The 18282-nt window shown below is 38.2% G+C and overlaps 1 protein-coding gene across 2 annotated transcripts in view; it reads right to left on the bottom strand.

Annotated features, from left to right (window-relative positions):
• FARS2 (phenylalanyl-tRNA synthetase 2, mitochondrial) overlaps positions 1-18282 on the bottom strand; it is a 666913-nt gene that overhangs the window by 546924 nt on the left and 101707 nt on the right. For both annotated transcript variants that reach the window (XM_043975416.1, XM_043975417.1), the window contains exon 2: positions 8538-9161. In XM_043975416.1, coding sequence (XP_043831351.1) covers positions 8538-9140 — 603 coding nt within the window. In that variant the 5' untranslated portion in view covers positions 9141-9161. The remainder of the gene's footprint in view (positions 1-8537; positions 9162-18282) is intronic.

Raw genomic sequence — 18282 nt, 5'->3', positions numbered from 1 at the left:
ACATCAAAAATGGTAAAAATAAAACATGGTTTGGTGCTTAAAGAGGGATAAGCCCTCAGCTAATTGGGAAATACACAGATGTGAAATGCCTTGTTTCCTAATGATGGTGTGATATGTTAGTAAGATGTTTCTCTCTCCATATCTCTACTCTTATAGTTTCTGTGAGACAATGATGAGACCCATGCTCCAGCATGGTAGCATCACCCTATTTCCTGAAAGTATGACACCAACATGTTGGGAAAAGATTTTATTTTTCCTCTCCTGCTTCCTGACAAATTTGTTTTAAAGTTTTTCAGAGCAGTACATAGATAACTTTTAAGTTACAGCAGATCAAAAATGTCAGTATGCCAGAAAAGATGCTGCAGAAATTTTCCATATCCCTTCCCAATAAATCAAAGGAGGTACTTGTCAAGAAAACTCAAGGGAAGGGTAAGCAAAGAAATGCAAAAAAATTTAGGGAAAGGGCAGCTAGGTGGCGCAGTAGATAAAGCACTGGCCCTGATTTCAGGAGGACCTGAGTTCAAATGTGACCACAGACACTTGACACTTACTAGCTTTATGACTCTGGGCAAGTCATTTAAGCCTCATTGCAATGCCCCCCCCCCAAAAAAAAAACAAAAAAAAATTTAGGGAAAGAACATTTTTATCATGAGAAAGGGCTAAAGAGAGCATTATGAAGAGGGTGACAAGCTGGACACCTAAAAATAAGAAAATAATTTTTTTTTTTTTTTTAGTAAGGCAATTGGGGTTAAGTGACTTGCCCAGGGTCACACAGCTAGTAAGTGTTAAGTGTCTGAGGCTGGATTTGAACTCAGGTACTCCTGAATCCAGGGCTGGTGCTCTATCCACTGCGCCATCTAGCTGCCCCAGAAAATAATTTAAAAGATTGTATACTTGGAAACAAAGAAGGAAGGGAGCTCTGATTATCTGGGCAAGAAATTTTAGTGTTATGCCTAGCAAACTAGTGGGAAATGATTTTCTTTTATGGATTAAGGCTGAAAGAGTTGGGGGAGGTGGCAGAGTTGGTAACTGCGTAAAACTTAAACCGGCAGGGAGGAGATAATTTACCTATTAACCTGGGCAAAGCTAGACCAAAAGCTAGATCAGCACCAAGGCTGCCTAGGCCTCAGTTGCCCATGCCCAAGCCACAGCAAAGCAGTGCCTGGGCAGTCCAACACCCAGGAAGCTTATGCATGAGTCATAGAAAGAAAAGAGGTGGGCAGCTAGGTGGTGCAGTGGATAGAGCACCGGCCCTGGAGTCAGGAGTACCTGGGTTCAAATCCGACCTCAGACACTTAACACTTACTAGCTGTGTGACCCTGGGCAAGTCACTTAACCCCAATTGCCTCACTTAAAAAAAAAAAAGAGAGAGAGGTTAGGGTACTACCTGATATATTCCAGTTTCTAGATAGGTAGCATAGTAAATACAGTGGTGGACCTGGAGTCAGAAAGGTCTGAGTTCAAATTCAACCTCAAGAACTAACTAGCTATGTGAAATCCAACCTCAAGCACTAAGTAGCTATATGAGCCTGAACTAGTCATTTATCCTCTACCTGCCTCAGTTTTCTCAACTATAAAATGAGAATTATAATAGACAATAACTCTCTGAGTTATTGTCTGGATAAAATGAGATAATATAGGTAAAGTGCTTTGCAAACTATAAAGCACTATATAAATGCTAGCTATTATTGCACAAGACCTAATGCTATCACAATTACCAATGTCTGGATGGGAACCGTCTCTGTTACAAGCAAGGCACAGAGACTACGTTGGAGATCAGGCAAAGAGAAGGAGACACAGAGACCTAATTTGTGCATTCAATAAGATGAACAGGGGTGGTAGGAGTGATTTTGTTGTTTTGATGGTAGAAAGAGAAGAAAAATGCACAAAAGGTTTGACATAAAATAAATAGATTCGATTGGGAAACAGCCAAGTACAAGGGAGACAGACAAGAGTTTAAGAGAAATACAGTGTCAGTGTAGGACGAGCCATAAGCATAACAAAATCTAACTTATGAAAATGAACCAAAGACAGAATTAAAAGGGAGGAGAGAGTAACAAGTAGAGAGCAGGGCGGGGCATGGAGAAAAGAAGTAAATGCAATAAAATAGCAGTCAACTTATAAATTCATTCCTTTTTCACCATCTTCTTTGTAAAAAGCAAGGCGGAAGCTGGAAGAGATAGAGGGAGAAATTCCATTCAAATTAACTATAGAATGTATAAAATAAAGAATCCACCTACCAAGACAAACAAAAGACAACTATAAACAACTATAAACATAACTACAAAATGAATACAACTGTATCATAGTTGAACACAACTATAAAATCCTCTTTCCAACAATAAAGACTTAAACAATTAGAGAAATATTTATTATTTGATAACTGGCCATGCCAAAATAACAGAAATGATAATACTATCTTAATTAATTTACTTATTCAGTATGATGCCAATCAAAATACCAAAGAATTACATGTAGAGCTAGAAAAAAATAATAACAAAATTCATGTGGAAAAAGAAAAGATCAAGAATCTATAGAGAATTAATGACAAAATGTGCGAAGGAAGGAGCAGAAGATATCAATCTCTACTATATTACAAAACAGTGATCATTAAAACTATTTGGAACTGGTTAGAAATGGCACAGTTGATCAATAGAAAAGATTAGGTACACAGAAGCAAATGAACGTACCAACAGGATTGTTTAGAATCAAATCTAAAAGAAATGTAACCAGGCAGCACGAGTGTAGGATAGATTCTAATAAGACTAAAGAGCATGAAATTTAGTCCACAGCCTCTGGGACATTTAGTTTCACTACGGAGGAGCCTTCCTTGACTTTTTTCCTGGTTATTCATTATAGCCCAAATCTCTGGATAGGTAACCTGGATAAATGAGTTGTTACCTAAATAGCAATAACAAGAAGTTAGCATTTATTTAGAGCTTGAAGGTTTATAAAGTGCTTTACATGGTATCTCCTTTGCCACTCACAAGACTAGGAAGTAAGTGTTGTTGTTGTTGTTGTTGTTGTTGTTGTTATTATTATTATTACCATTTTGCAGATGAGAAAAACTAGGGACAGAGAAGTTAAATGACTTCTCCAGGACTACATAGGTTGTGAGTGAGCTCAAATTTGAACTCAGGTCTTCTTAACTCTTCAAATCCAGCTTTATGCACCGTTCCAACCTAGATGCCAAACTGTGCCCTGTGGGAAACTGTACAGATCCATTCCAGAAATTCAGTAGAAACTGACACTTCCATGATAGACAAGGTGAACTCTTGCTAACTGATGAGATGAATCAGGGTAATGAAGCTTCAAATAATACAAGATCATAGCCATGGAAAAGTCCTTAGATTTAACTAAAGCACCTTTGGGCTATCTCTGTACTCATTCTGCTGTCTCCGTGAACTTTTTAGATAGAAGCCAGAGAGTACTTTTAAACTCTTGAATTAATTTAATGGCAAGCTAATAGGTTCCACTAAAAGAAAGTATTTCCTTATCACTCCTTCAGTTAATTTCCCTATCTTTTTCATAGCAGTCATCACACTTTCTTTTTAACATAAAGAGGATATAGGCAATGTGTATTTCAGGAATACAAGATGACACATGATGTACGATGGGCAAGTTTGAAAATTATTGGAATTGCATTGTCAAAAAGTGCTCTCTCTTCATTATCTCCAGAACTGATTTTAATTCAAGCCAAGACTAAGATAGGCCTGGAGATAGGGGCAACCAGGTGGTGCAGTGAAGAGAGCACTGGCCCTGGATTTCAAATCTGACCTCAGACTTACTAGCTGTGTGACCATAGGTAAGTCACTTAACCTTGATTGCCTCAAACATCCAGAGGCACGTCTGTCATCCTGATGTATATCTTGCCACTGGATCCAGATGGCTCTGGAGGAGAGAGTGAGGCTGATGACTTTGCACAGCCCTCCCTCACTTAAATCTAATTCACTGCAAGTCATGACATCACCTCCTGATGTCAAGGTCTTCTTCAAGAATAAAAGACAAACAACAAGGCCTGGAGCTATTTAATTTGGTCTAGATCATCCCTAAAGAAAACAGTGCCCTCCCATTTCACTCCCCTTAAAAAGAATTTTGGAAGAGAAAGTCAGTTTGGGTCTAAGTCCAATTATGTGGGGATCTTTAAGGTCAAGCTTCCTAAATTCCACTGGTGATAGATACCCTAGGATCAGTGCACAATAATCAGGTTTCTCAATACTTTAGACCCATCAGGATGGCTAAAAGATGAGCCCACCCATCCTGGTCTGGGACAGATTCAAAAAGGACTAGATGAGATGGACTATTCCCCCTGCCTTCTTCTACTGTGTACTTGGACCACTTCCACCTTTGTGGTTTTGTTCTCTTCAGGATGCTGGTTTGCATTGCTCGACCTTTATTGCTACTTTTTATAGCACAGGGACTTCGGAAGAGGTGGAAGTTTTTGTTTTCCCAATAAGGCAAGCAGAGCTGACAGATGCTATGACCTGGATATCAAGAGATTTCTGACATTAAACATGGATGAAAATGTAGCTTTTCCTGTCTAGTAATGGTAATTGGCATCTTGTCAGCAGACCATATTTCCTGGGTACCTTGATCTGTCGTGTTCTATATCACATTAGTTTTCCAACAAGCTTTTACTTTTATCACCAGTTATTACTCTTCAAATTTTAAAACGTCCAGCTTTGCCCAAATGTGGGAATATTAATCTAAGTGTCTCTCATATGGAGATTGGATTACTGTACTATTGCTGTTATTAAGCTAGTACTTTAAAAATGTAATTGTACTATAAAATCATAGAATCTAAAACTTGGAAGGTGTGCCCAAGAAAGAATTGTTTCTGCCTAACAAGTGAGTGTATAGGCTGTCTTTGAAGGTTCTAGAAGAGAATATACTACCTCCCAATTTAATCAGTTCTCCAAGTTCTCCATGGTTATTATGCTAGCTTGTCAATGTTTATCCTCAAATGCAACATCCAGAACAGAAGAAAAAAATAATAACCCAGATGTGTGTTAACTATGGAAAGTTTTATTTCTAGCTATGCTGGGAAAAAGAGGAAAATGAACCGAAGAAAAACATCACTCTTCAGAAGAGGTAGAAAAATGTTAACATGATTAAAAAAAATAAGTATTCATCTTTAATTCTGTATCTGTTTTCTCTGCCAAAGAAAAATGACCTTCAGACTAGAAAGGATGGAACAAAGATGGGTAAAAGATAGTTGGAATCCAAAGGCAGGACGTTATGGCAAACATTGGTCATCCCTGTTACTGAAGGAGGCTGAGGTCAGTGGAGCATTTGCGCTCTGGAATTCTGAGATGCTGTCAAGCTAAAGCCAATCAGTGTCCACAAAAGTCTAGTTCCAATATGGTCAGTCACCAAGAAGAAGGGTTGGGACCACCTAGCTGCCTGAGTAAGAGGAAATCAGCCCAGATTAGAAATAGGGCAGGTCAAGGTTTCCATATGAATCAGTGGTGGGATAAGGCCATGAGTGGCTACTACTGCATTTCTGGCCTGGAAATATAGGGAGACCGAGACTCAAAAACAAACAAATAAATACATAAGAGAATCTAAAATGGATTTTTAAAAGACAGTAGAGTGGCTAGCTGCTCTCAATGAGTTAAAGCCCAGATGAATTTTAGCCTCAAATATGGAAAGAAATGATGATGTGATTTTTTAAAGCCACTGTCGCAGATAATGGATGATAGCATTGAATTAGGGATAATGTCTTGATTTTTTTTTTTTAAAAAGAAGACATCAGGGTCTACAAGTCTTAGCATGATCGACTTATAATCTCTTCTTCATACATTCATGCTGGCTGTGAATGATCATTTCCTTTTTTAAATGTTCAGAAATTATGCCATTAATAAGATATTCTAATTAAAATGAAGCTTTTGTTGTTCAGTTGTTTCAGATGTATCCAACTCTTCATAACCTCTTTTGGGGTTTTCTTGGCAAAGATACAGGAGTGCCATTTCCTTCACCAAAATTAAGCTTATAGGATTATGCTTTGCAGGCTCTGCCCTTCCTCCCCATTTCCTCCCTTTTCTGTAAATCAGACATTTGCCCAGTTTTATTCTTGTGATAGCTCTATCCCTCTAAGATTGAGTTTAAAGGTTTGTTATATAATATTGGTTCATCGAATGGTAGAGCCTGATGAGAGGTTAAGGAGTAAATGAAGGACTACATGGGAGGGAGAGGTCTACTCCTCTCCTTTTTCATCATGTTGCTTATTAGTGAAAATAGCCCAGTAATGGTGACTAGTTAGTACCAGATGATTTATTTTTATATTGATCTTATATTTTAACAAGTGAGTTGTATGATGATAATGATTTTCAAGTCCCAGTGGTTGTGTTGGTTATTGAACAGTGAGGAAAAACTTTCATTAATGAATGGTAAAGAGAGCTATATGTGTATAATGAAGTACCATGCCCTATTCCTAAAAATCATTCGTGCATTTCATAAACACATATACTGGCTTTCCAGTATGGAAGTGGCCACCAAACAGTGTTACTTGTTGTAGCTATTTCATTTTATTTTGTTTAAGTGGGTTTGGATTATTAATTCCTTCCATATAATTTATTAGGGTAGATTGAAAAAGTCAAGGAGTTCAATGTTATAAGGACAAATGGATAAATGGATGAAAGTAAAAGCATTTACAAGGTGTTTGCTATGTGGCAAGCACAGCGTTAAGGGCTGGGGGATACAAAGAGGAAAAGTTAAACATTCCTGGTTGTCAAGGAGCTCACATTCTAATTAGAGGAGGCAACTGAAAAGAAAGAAACTTCAACTGTAGGGTATATGGAAAGGCCTGGAAGTCCTAGAGATTCAACTGTGAAGCAAATGGCAAGGGCCTGAGGATACTGCATTATATAAATAGTTAAGATGACAGGGCTAGAGGACTACAGGACAGAGAAGTAGGGGATATGGTTAAGGGCTGGTAGTCCTCTATCTTAACAAAAGAAAATGGAGCTGTTGACTTTCATCTCATTCAAACCCTGTGAGCAGTAAAGCAGCTCAGACAAAGGGAATTGCAAGGGTTCTAGGACAGCCCTAATGGTGAGGAGGGCTCTCATTCAATCCTTTTTTTGTTTTGTTTTGTTTTGTTTTGTTTTTTGCAGGGCAATGTGTGTGTGTGTGTGTGGGGGGGTGTTAAGTGACTTGCCCAGGGTCACACAGCTAGTAAGTGTCAAGTGTCTGAGGCTGTATTTGAACTCAGGTCTTCCTGAATCTAGGTCCCCTGCTTTATCCACTGTGCCACCTAGCTGCCCCCAAAGGAGGGTTCTCATTCTGAATGGTTCTGGAACTTCCCAAGGCCATGAAGGAAGAAATAACAATAATAATGATAATAATTATAACAACAATAATAGCAAGTACTTATATAGCGCTCTGAGGTATGCAAAGTACTTTGCAAATATCTCATTTTATTCCAACAACAACTCTTTAAGGTAGGTGCTACACTCATTTTACGAATGAGGAAACAGAGGCACACAGAGGTTAACTGACTTGCCTAGAATTACACAGCTTATAAGTAACTTGAGTTCTAACACTCTATCCATTAAGTCACTCAGATACTCCCTTAGAGAAGGGAAGAACACAGGACACCCCCAGTGGTGGCAGATATTCTTATAATCTTCTTATCAAGTTATATTGTACTGGTTCCAGGATACCCTAGGGACCAGGGAGGGAAAGAAAGGGAAAGGCAAGGGTGTGTGTGTGTGTGTGTGTGTGTGTGTGTGTGTGTGTGTGTGTGTGTGTGTGTGTGTGTGACATCTTCAGTAGTGGCAAACCTACTCCACATAGACCCACAAGTATTCCAACTTGAAAGGGGGTAGAAATAAGATTGGTGTTATTTGGGGTGACAATTTATTTAACACAATCCTTAGTCTTCCTCACCCAAATGATGAAATGACTGGAATACAGCAGTCACAACAGAATCAACCTGTTCTAATAACTGGGCCAGTTCTATTAACCCATTGAGGCCATTAGATAACATACAATGACAGTTTTACAGTTTGGGGTCCCAATGAATCACTACTGAATGAGTCAGTAATTTAAATTCAGTCACAAAGAATCAATAAGATAAATAGCTAGAATGGATATTACAAATGAACCAGTTCAATCTCTTCATTTTACATGAAGAAATGGAGGCCCAGAGAGGTTGAGTCACTTCCCTAAGATGGCAAAGTCAGAAGAGAAGTCTGTATCCTGTGCTGTTGCAATTAGGCTATGCTACCTTGGAGAAAGATGGCAGCAGCAAAGCTGCTCAGTATGGAAACAAAAAAGAAAAGAAAAGAAAAGAAACAGTAGAGGAAATAAAGAGCTCACAAGTTTCAGTAGGTTAAATACCTTGGTTACATTAAATAAATGCTGCACATATCAATCTATCAAAAAACATTGCTTATTGACACTTTTTTTTCTTAGGTTCTTCTTAGGTGCTAGTCTCAACTGAGCTAAAACTAAAGTCAAGGGGAAAGTAATTCACTTTACAGAATCATTTAGGTGTCAGTTCTATTGATCTCTCCCTAAGGAAAGCCCATTACCTGATGTCTGTTGAAGAGTCGGACAGCTTCCAACTGGTGGAAGACTGGGTAGTGGTGGGAGTCAATCTGGTCCCGCCGATAGACATCTCCAACCACAAGGAAAGCATTGAGGCCAGCACGAATCAAATTCCACTGGTGAGCTGAAGTGTGTGACCGTAACATGTGAGTACGATTCAGATAATAGTTGTCTCCCTTCTTCCGGCTCGGGTGATCCTCTGGGACAAGGAGGCTGTCAAAGTTCTGCCACGTTGTGACAACTGGAGAGAAGCCATCAAAGACTGAGAACAGTGGAGTCCCATAGTGGCCTACATATTGCCGATAAAAATGATGCTTCACCCTCTCCAAGACCAGCCATAAGGGGTGATATTTCCTATTATGCAAATTCTTTCCCACCTTGGAGAGAATCTTTCCTGGTATGTTGCTGTGGTCATCCCGAGGATAGGATTTGCCCAGCACCTCCACTGAACTGCCTGAAGTCCCACCGGCAGTAAGTTCTGAAGTGATGGGCTGGGAGGTCAATGACCTACTGCTTCTGTGCAGATTTGGCAGGCACAGGCTAGCATGGCGGCACTGTATTCTTTTAGTAAGCCTCCAAATGATCATGGTAGTGTCTCTTCAAAGGCTCTAGAAATGAGACAGCAAACACATAAACTTAGCATTTATCTTTGTGGAATGCAAGCAGATAGAATCTTCTTTCCTCCAACTTTCCTGTATTGATCTGTACTCCCCATCTCTACCACATATCTCCCAAACAACTAGAGTTGTACAATGGATGAAAGCACAATCATAAAAAATGTGGTAATGAACAGGTCATGTTGACTACTGGACACTGAAAAAACTTTCAAAACAATTTTAAGTTGCACATTTATCTCTGCAATCATACCCTTGGCCTTCAAATGTTTTTCTCAATAGAATGTAAGCTCCGTGAGAGTAGGGATTCCATTTTTTTCTTTGCATTCTCTATGCCTAGTATAATACCTGAGATATAGTAGGAGCTTAATTAATGCTTGTTAATTGATTGATTCTTTTCACAGAAGTTTCCTTCTTCCACTTAATGATATACTTGCTGCCCATCAACAGGAAAACAGTTGTAAACTAAAACTATCTCCTCTAAATTTTCACCTTTCTCTGGATCAATAGATGTTTACCTAATAGGACTCAGCAAAACCTCAGTACACTGGTGGTTAATATCTCATTTATAAAAGGGACCCAGTAGCTTTAATGAGGCAAGATGATTAAAACTCCCTCAAACTTTCTAAGTATACAGATGGAAAAGAAATTGAAAGAGCATACAGAACAGCTGTTATACTTATTGTTAAAAAGTTATCATTTATTTTTTGAAAAGTAAACAGTACAGATTTCATGGTTTTATTGGCAATGCAATTATACATTGAGTATACTTCTTGAGATTCTTAAGTTTATAAACAAAATCAAAGCAAGTATGATAACCTTTTTAAATGTGGTATCTATGAATACCACCCATTGGGGTATTTGGTACTCATTAATGTTCTACACATTTTTTAGAAAGAATGGTACAGTCAATAAGCATTCAGCAAGTGCCTGATAAATGCTTGTTTGTTGACTGGTACAGGAGAAAGAAAATCAGCTTCAGGATCAAAGCACTCAGGCTTGAATCCAGGGTCTGATATTCACTAATTTTATGACCTTGAAGATATCTCTTCATTTTGGGGTTGGGGGAGGGGGGAACTCAGTTTTCTGATCTATAAAATGAAGGGATGAAGTAAATGACCTTTAAGTCTCCTTCTTCAAGGCCAAATGAAGAAAATGGAAAGGCCTGGCTGTAATGATTACAAAATGATACAACCTATATTTTATAAATTTTTTATATACAATGTATCAATGTGAGGATGATGTAGTTATTTTTGTTTAGTGTTAAAAAAAAGACTAGACAGAAGTTCCAAAATGTTGATTGATAAGGAAAAACAATGCAAGATAGTAGTTAACTATTATATAAAGAAAATCCTTTATTTCCCCATAGCTGTACATACCATCATATACTGTTGTTATTATTTTTGGGTTTTGCAGGGCAATGAAGGTTAAGTGACTTGCCCAGGGTCACACAGCTAGTAAATGTCAAGTATCTGAGGCTAGATTTGAACTCAGGTTCTCCTGAATCCAGGGCCAGTGCTTTATCCACTGAGCCACCTAGCTGCCCCCCATACCATCATCTAAATTTAATGCTTCAACTGTCATTATGATATATCATCAATGAAAAGATACATTTTTTCTGGGGTGGCCATTAGTGCCAGGGCCTGGGGCAGACACCTGGAAGGTTTTCAGTCTTCTAGGCCTGTCTTCTCTGTGCCTGTGTCTTTACCTCTCCCTGTGCCTGTATCCTGTCCTGTCCTGTCCCTGTCCTGTCCAGTCCATTCTTGCACCTGGTTCTCATGTGAGACCTCCTTTCCTCTCCTTTGCTTGTGGCCGGGATTGTATCCACTTTGATTTTGAAACAAATTCAATTTTATTAAAAACAATATCTCAAACCCCCCTAAAAAAAGGAAAAAAAAAGAAAAGATACATTTTTTAATCCCATACTTAAAGATCCTGATTCAATTATATTCTATTGGGTATCTACAATGTGCAAGGCTCTGTACTAAGGGATGGGGATACGTAATAACAATAGAAGACATGCTCCTATATCTCAGGTGAAATAGAATCCATTGGAGTAGAGAAGCAGTGATGAAGATGATCAGATTAATAATAATAGTCCCAAAATTAGGCTTACACTGCTTCTTTTTAAGGTCTCACTGATCTTCAGGCTTTATCTAGGGGTCTGTAGATTGGCCTCTGTGGTTTAGTGTAATCTATGTCTTACCCCAAACCTACCTTCTCAGGGTGGGGTATCAAACTGCATTTCACAGAACCACAAGAACTTGTTGAGTCCATGAGAGAAGAAATAGGCAAAAATCACTGAATTTTTGCATATTTTGACCTCAAGTAAGGACATTATCAATCTAGTTGGTGTCTCTCCTGTATTCAAATAAGGCTAATTTTCACCCTATATTAATAAATCTGTTCCCAAGTACAACTGAAACTGTTCCCTCCAAAGTTATCAATGATGTATGTATGTATTTATTCATTCATTCATTCATTCATTTATTTGCCAAACGTAATGGTCTTTTCTCAGGCTTCACCCTTCTCATCCATCAGCTTCATTTGACATCTATCAATGTCATCTGACACTGATGACAACACTCTTCTCCTGGGTAGGCTCTCTTGTCTGGGTTTTGGTAACATTGCTTTCTTTTAGTTCTCCTACCTCTCTCACCATTCCTTCCCTGCTTCTCTTGCCAGGTCACCATCTGCATCATGCCCCTTAACTCGAAATGTTTCCCCAAGGTTCCGTTTCAGGTCTTCTCTTCATCCTCTATATTCTCTTCATAAGTTCATTGGCTAATATCTTGAAAGTATCCCTCAAAATATTTCTTAAATAACGACCATGAACCTCTTTATTCATGTCTCAGTTAACCAGTATTTACCAAAAAAAAAAAAAAAAAACTTGAAGAAATAAGTTCATTGGCTGCCATGAGTTTAACTATCATCTCTATACAGATAACTCCCAGATCTATATATCTAGCTCCAGTTTTCCCCCACATTATTATTAGTCTATTAGTAATTTCAAATTGAAGACATCTTTTAAATCCAACATATAAAACTGAGTTTATTATCCCCAACCCTCCATTAAAACCATGTCTTCTATGTCTGTCAAAGGTAAACACCATCTTTTCATTGTCTTAGAGACTCAGGTAAGCACAGCATTATCCTAGACCATCTACCTCCTCACATCACCTATCTATGGCATTTCAGACTGTTCATTTGTACTATATATTTCCATTGGGTTGGAACCAATTACTATATTTTACATACTTATAACTCTGAATAGTGTGAATTCAAATACATATGACCAATTCACAGGATTAATTATTCAAACTAATTGGGATCTAGCTGGTCAAAAATATAATTTTTTTTCATACTAAGATTCAGGTATATACATATATACTATCAATCATGCTCTTTATCTTCTTGTCTTAGAGAATGAAAGGTCACTCACCAGATATTATGGATTTAAATTCCTGGGGCACATCATTTCAACTAACTGAGAAGTCAATTCTTGTTCAATGTACAAAATCATGAGTGAGTCAAGGCATTATGAGAATGTTGTGCTTCTCAAGTTCATTTTTTTTTTTTAACATGGACTAGTTTTAATAGACCCTTTAACAGTAACAACTAAGAATGGAATTAGTAAACAGATTTGTAAATGTGGAACTTGTAAGAGAGATGTGATTCCTATAGCCAATCATAGCACTTTCTTATGGTGCTCATAACACTGCCTTTAGGAAAAGATTCATCATAACCCACAAAAGAAATCTGACTTCAGTTTGCAAGGACACTTTAAATATAACTAGATCCAATTAATGAATTAATTAGTTGATTAGATTTAAAATTAAATGTAGATGAGTCATCAGAAAAGGCAGATATCACTGATGACAAAGTTAAATAATGTCAAGTCCATTCAACATGTTTAATTAATGCTTCTTGGATTGATTTGACTATTATGAAGTAATGCTCAATCAATTTTTAATTAATTTTTTTTAACCATACACTTTTTTTTTTCTTTGGTGAAGCAATTGGGGTTAAGTGACTTGCCCAGAATCACACAGCTGGTAAGTGTCAAGTGCCTGAGGCTGGATTTGAACTCAGGTCCTTCTGACTCCAGGGCTGGTACTCTATCCACTGTGCTACCTAGCTGCCCCTGTTCAATCAATTTTTGACCACTTAAACATCATCCTTGGAAGCAATCAGGTACAGAGCACTGAGGAAAACAAAAGGAAAAAAGGCAAAAACCAGTCCCTGCTTTCAAGGATTTCATGGTTTAATGGGAAAGACAACAGCAAATAAGTACATACAAACAAGATAAAGCCTAGATAAATTAGACATAATCTTACAGATAAGATTCAGGCCATAAGGGAGTAAGTCTAAAGAGATGCAAAGCATTCAAATATTTTTTATCATCTATCATACCACAAAGCACATCCCTCTCCATGTCCAGTCAGTAGTATCATTAGCAACCATTTTTCCATTTAGCGAAGACACAATCATTAGTTCCACAACATTGTTCAAGGGCACCATCAAATTGTTTTTGATACATTAGTCAGAAAGGTGGCCTTTCAAGGAGATTTTTGCACACGTGTTGCCATTTTAAAAGGATAGATTTGGAGAACACTGACAAGATTTAGAAATAAATCTTTTAAAAAATTGTCAGTTTTTTCATTGTGACCCCTAAGCTGTATCCCACCTTTTGCCAAACAAAGAATAATGTCAATCAATTGCTCTATTACACTTCTAGCACTGCTCTTCTGCTCACTGAGATAACTTGGCTTATCTTCATCCAACGCGTCAATAGATTTCCCTTCATTAAAGCTTGACCATGAAGAACAGATCAACATGTGAGATTCTGACAGCTGGTACTTTTACAGGCATCAGCCCTATGCCAGTTTCTGAATCCCTTAATGATCAGTGTGGAATCAGAGAGACCTTCACTTTTTGTATTGCTTGAGAGAATATATTCTAGCCACTTTTACTTTTCATAGCAAGTGAAATGAAAACATTTCTTATTTTCTTCTAGAAAATAAGCTTTAATGTAGGCTAATAAGGACCTTTGGATAATCAAGATTGGCAATCTAACCTGTTTTTGAGAATATCATTAGATGGAATGTTTGAAATCTTTGAACAGGAACCACAGGAACCTGAGCTAAGAGTCAAAGTTTGTTCCTGCTGGTCATTCATTACTCGTGTTGCTGTGTGTATTAGACCTACTGGCAGCATTATTTTCTCCTAAATTCTGAGGTAATTCTATTACTACCAGCACATTCATAAAAATTCTTCTCCTTAGTTTGCTTTATTTTAACAATGAATAAATTCACATTTTTTAACTAGAAGGGGACATCATAGTGATTGATAAAAAATTTAAAGCCATAGGCTTATTATACTATTTCAGTAGCATATCTGCAACAAAGATTCCATACTGTGCTGGGCATTCCCAAGGCAGCAACTTGAATATGCCAAAAGATCTCATAGATTAGTCAGAGGTAAAAGAGAAAACTGATAATAATGCAATGATACAGTCATGGGGACTCATGCTACAAGCAAACACAGTCTTTCTATTCATTTCTATATTAATATCATACAATTCACATCATTTTGTATGTCCAGGGTAGTCATTAGTCTATGCTCCACAAAAAAAGGCCAAGTAGAACATGGGAGAAGCATGAGCCCTGGAATCAGAACACCTAGGTTCAAATCTTGCCTCTGATATTTATTACCTATGGGACCTTTGGCAAGTAACTTATTCTCTTGTGTGTCATCTGTCAAATCAAATATTAAAGAGCTATTTGGTAATGGAAGTCTAAAACACTGAGAACCAATAGAGCAGAGCAGAGCATAAGCTGGTCACAAATGTAAAATATAACACACCTTCAACAGCAAGTCTTCATAACAACCTCACTAGAGTTCTTGGTGCTATTTGTTGAGGCAGTTTTAGTATGAGACATGTTCTACAGACTGAGTGAACTCTTATTTGTGGTCTCATTTTGTCAGAGCTGTCTCCAAAATTGGCACTGGCTTTGCTTTGACTGAAAAATGTGTCCCAGACTACATTGTTCTGTGTTGGTTGTCACTGTAGTAGTGGATGGGATTCTTAAATATGCATGTGTACCCACATAAATCTTGAGAGAAAGTCACACTCTTCAGTAGTTAGGTACCGAATTCACAATTAGGAGCTATACGTGTATATTTCCCTTCCAAATGCATATGTTGTGTTACACAAAGTTCAAAAATGTTCTGGGAAAGCTGTTTAGAATGCAGTCGTTTGTGGCATATTGACTAACCTTTCCTTCTCAGTTTCCATCTCCACAGACACTTGGACGCACTTGTAAGGTCTGTTAAGCCAGATGCATGTGATTCTCAAGTCTCTTTATGGCTCACCCTCCATTCCCCAATGTCAATCCTCTTTGTGCTATTTTTTAAAAACTTATTTAAATCTCTTATCCTTATTCATGTAATTCTTTATCCTTTTGGCCTCTGGTTTCATTTCCCCAACTCTAACCCAATCAAAATATAACTGCTACTGGGGCAGCTAGATGGCACAGTGGATAGAGTACTGTCCTGGAGTCAGGAGTACCTGAGTTCAAATCTGGCCTCAGACACTTAACACTTACTAGCTGTGTGACCCTGGGCAAGTCACTTAACCCCAATTGCCTCACTAAAAAAAAAATATATATATATATATATATATATATATATGTAACTGCTACTTTCCATAAAAGCCCACCATCCCCTCAACAAATACTGTATGAATTGGTAGAAAAATGTGAAAGAGGTCAATCGGTACACTGATATATTCTGATTATTCTGGTCTTGGCCTTCTATTGAGTATATGTTAAGATTACACTTGCTTTTGCCTTATAACTGAGTCAATGTTTCATATTTAAATTTTAATGGTGTCATAGTGAATGATTTTGGAAAAGGAAGTACCCTAGTAAAGGCTCATTACTCTTACTAGCAAGTAAGAAAAATGTACCCTGCCTACCAGAGTAACTCCTAGGACCCTGAATTTGACTTGTACCTGAATCTCCCAAGAGACCCGCCCCGACATACCAAAGCAGGTACAAAGAGAGGGAGCAAACTAGCCCTAGCCCAGGGAGGGAGAACGAGCCTGAGAAGAGTTGGAAGTTGGTATAATACCTAAACTACATGTTACTGATTCTTTTACTTGGATAAACAAAGGCATAGCAGAGAGATGTCCAAGTCTGGTTGCAATAATAAGCCAGATATTTTGAGGGTGGTGAGATTTGATGCTTGTATATAGCTCAGTTTTTTTTGTGGTTGTTTGGTCATTTCCAACTCTTCATGACCCCATTTGGAGTTTTCTTGGTAACGATACTTGAATGGTTTGCCATTTCCTTCTCCAGGTCATTTTACAGATAAGGAAATAGGGGCAAACAAGGTTAAGTAGCTCATCCAGGGTCACACAGCTAGTAACTATCTGAGGCCAAATTTGAACTCAGGAAGATGAGTCTTCCTGATTCCAAGCCCAGTGCTCTGTCCACTGCACCACCTAGCTGCCCCTAGATAGCTTCATGGAAAACAACAACAAAGCTCTCTTCCTTAGGACAGCAAGCATTTTCCTCCCTCCACAATTTACACAAATTTTAGTTTCAATGCAGACAAAAATCATAAAATACAAACATAAGTATTAACTATGTAAATGAAGGTCATGAAGAGGAAATGAGATCAAAAGTAAAGCAGGGAGACTTGGGATCATGCCCTAGCTCTGTTGCAGACTTATCTGTTCAGTCTTGGGCTAATCATGCTGCCTCTTAAGGCCTCTCAACTTTCTCATTTTTAAATGTGTACATAGCAAATGCGACTGTCTAGTAATGAAACAGAATAGAAGGTTAGAAGATAGAAATGTGAGATTGCTACAAGGTTTTAAGAGAAAACAATTTAAGAGGTGTTAGAAAGGGAGAAGAAAAATATTAGAGATGTGAAAAGGAAAGTGACTGTCTTGGAGAAATTGGATATTCAGAAAGCATGAAGATTAATGCAAACTCTAGAGTTTTAGGGGACAGCTAGAGAAGTAGTATATTAATGAAACCAGCACAAAAGGCTTGGGAACTGGGATCAGTCCTGGCAGAATTTTTCTAGATAGACTGAAAGGACCTGGAAAGAAGAAATTTGAATTGTTTTAAATTAATAGTCATAATAGGTAGCTAGAATATATGTGGAACTTTTAAGTTTATCCTCGCAGAAACTCTCAGAGTTAAGTGCTATTATTACCCTCATTTAGCACATGAGGAAACTGAGGTGGTTAAGTGATTTGCCCAAGGTCATAGAGGACAGATTTGAACTCATGTCCTCCTGACTCTAGGTATGGTACTCTATCCACTATGCCTCAGAGTCACCATTTGGGTGCTTTTAAGAAAAGTCTTGTGACCTAGAATTGACAGGTATTCAGAAAGAACTCTTGTTTCTTCAGTAGCCAGGGGTACTGAAGGAAATATCTCTATTTTGAACTATGAGGAATAAGATTGTGGTAATCAAAATGGGAAAATAGAGCAAAAGCTATAAGGAGAATGATTACCCTAGTGAACTAGGGCAGTGAGATGAAACTGCCTGTGGAATTTCCTGCCCACAGTCCCCAGGCTCTGTATCTTAGAAGAAAGTGCCTCATGAGCTAGATGGTATTTTCTATTCCACTGAAACTGGGGATTGAGGCCTTTATTCAGTGATGGGTGGAGTGGCAGTGATATGAAAAGACAAAAGAAGGGAACATGTTGTACATTGTGATCTTAACACATTTTGCTAAAGGAGTTTGAGCTTTCTTAAAACAGATGCTGGTGGCTCAGTGAACCGAGTGCCAGGACTGGAGCTCAGCCTGCAGCTGAGTCAGCAGGACAGGGAGGAGACTGTAATTCTATTGCTCTGACCTGGCAGAGCATCCCCGCTGGCCACCAGGGGCCAGAGTGAACAGCTGTCAGCTGGAGCTCCAACCAAGGACAAGCTTGCAGTTGTTCTGCCTAGGCACATAGAGTTTGTACCTTAGCTGAGCTGCTCCTGAGATCCTTAAAGAAGATATCACACAAAATCCATAGAAATCAGTGGTGGGACATCAGATAATAAAGGTCTGGACCATATGAAGTGGTCTTAAGAATTAAAGAAAGGG

The sequence above is a fragment of the Dromiciops gliroides genome, chromosome 1, assembly GCF_019393635.1.
Source record: "Dromiciops gliroides isolate mDroGli1 chromosome 1, mDroGli1.pri, whole genome shotgun sequence".
Lineage (NCBI taxonomy): Eukaryota > Metazoa > Chordata > Mammalia > Microbiotheria > Microbiotheriidae > Dromiciops > Dromiciops gliroides.
This window is presented reverse-complemented; position numbering and strand designations above follow the sequence as displayed.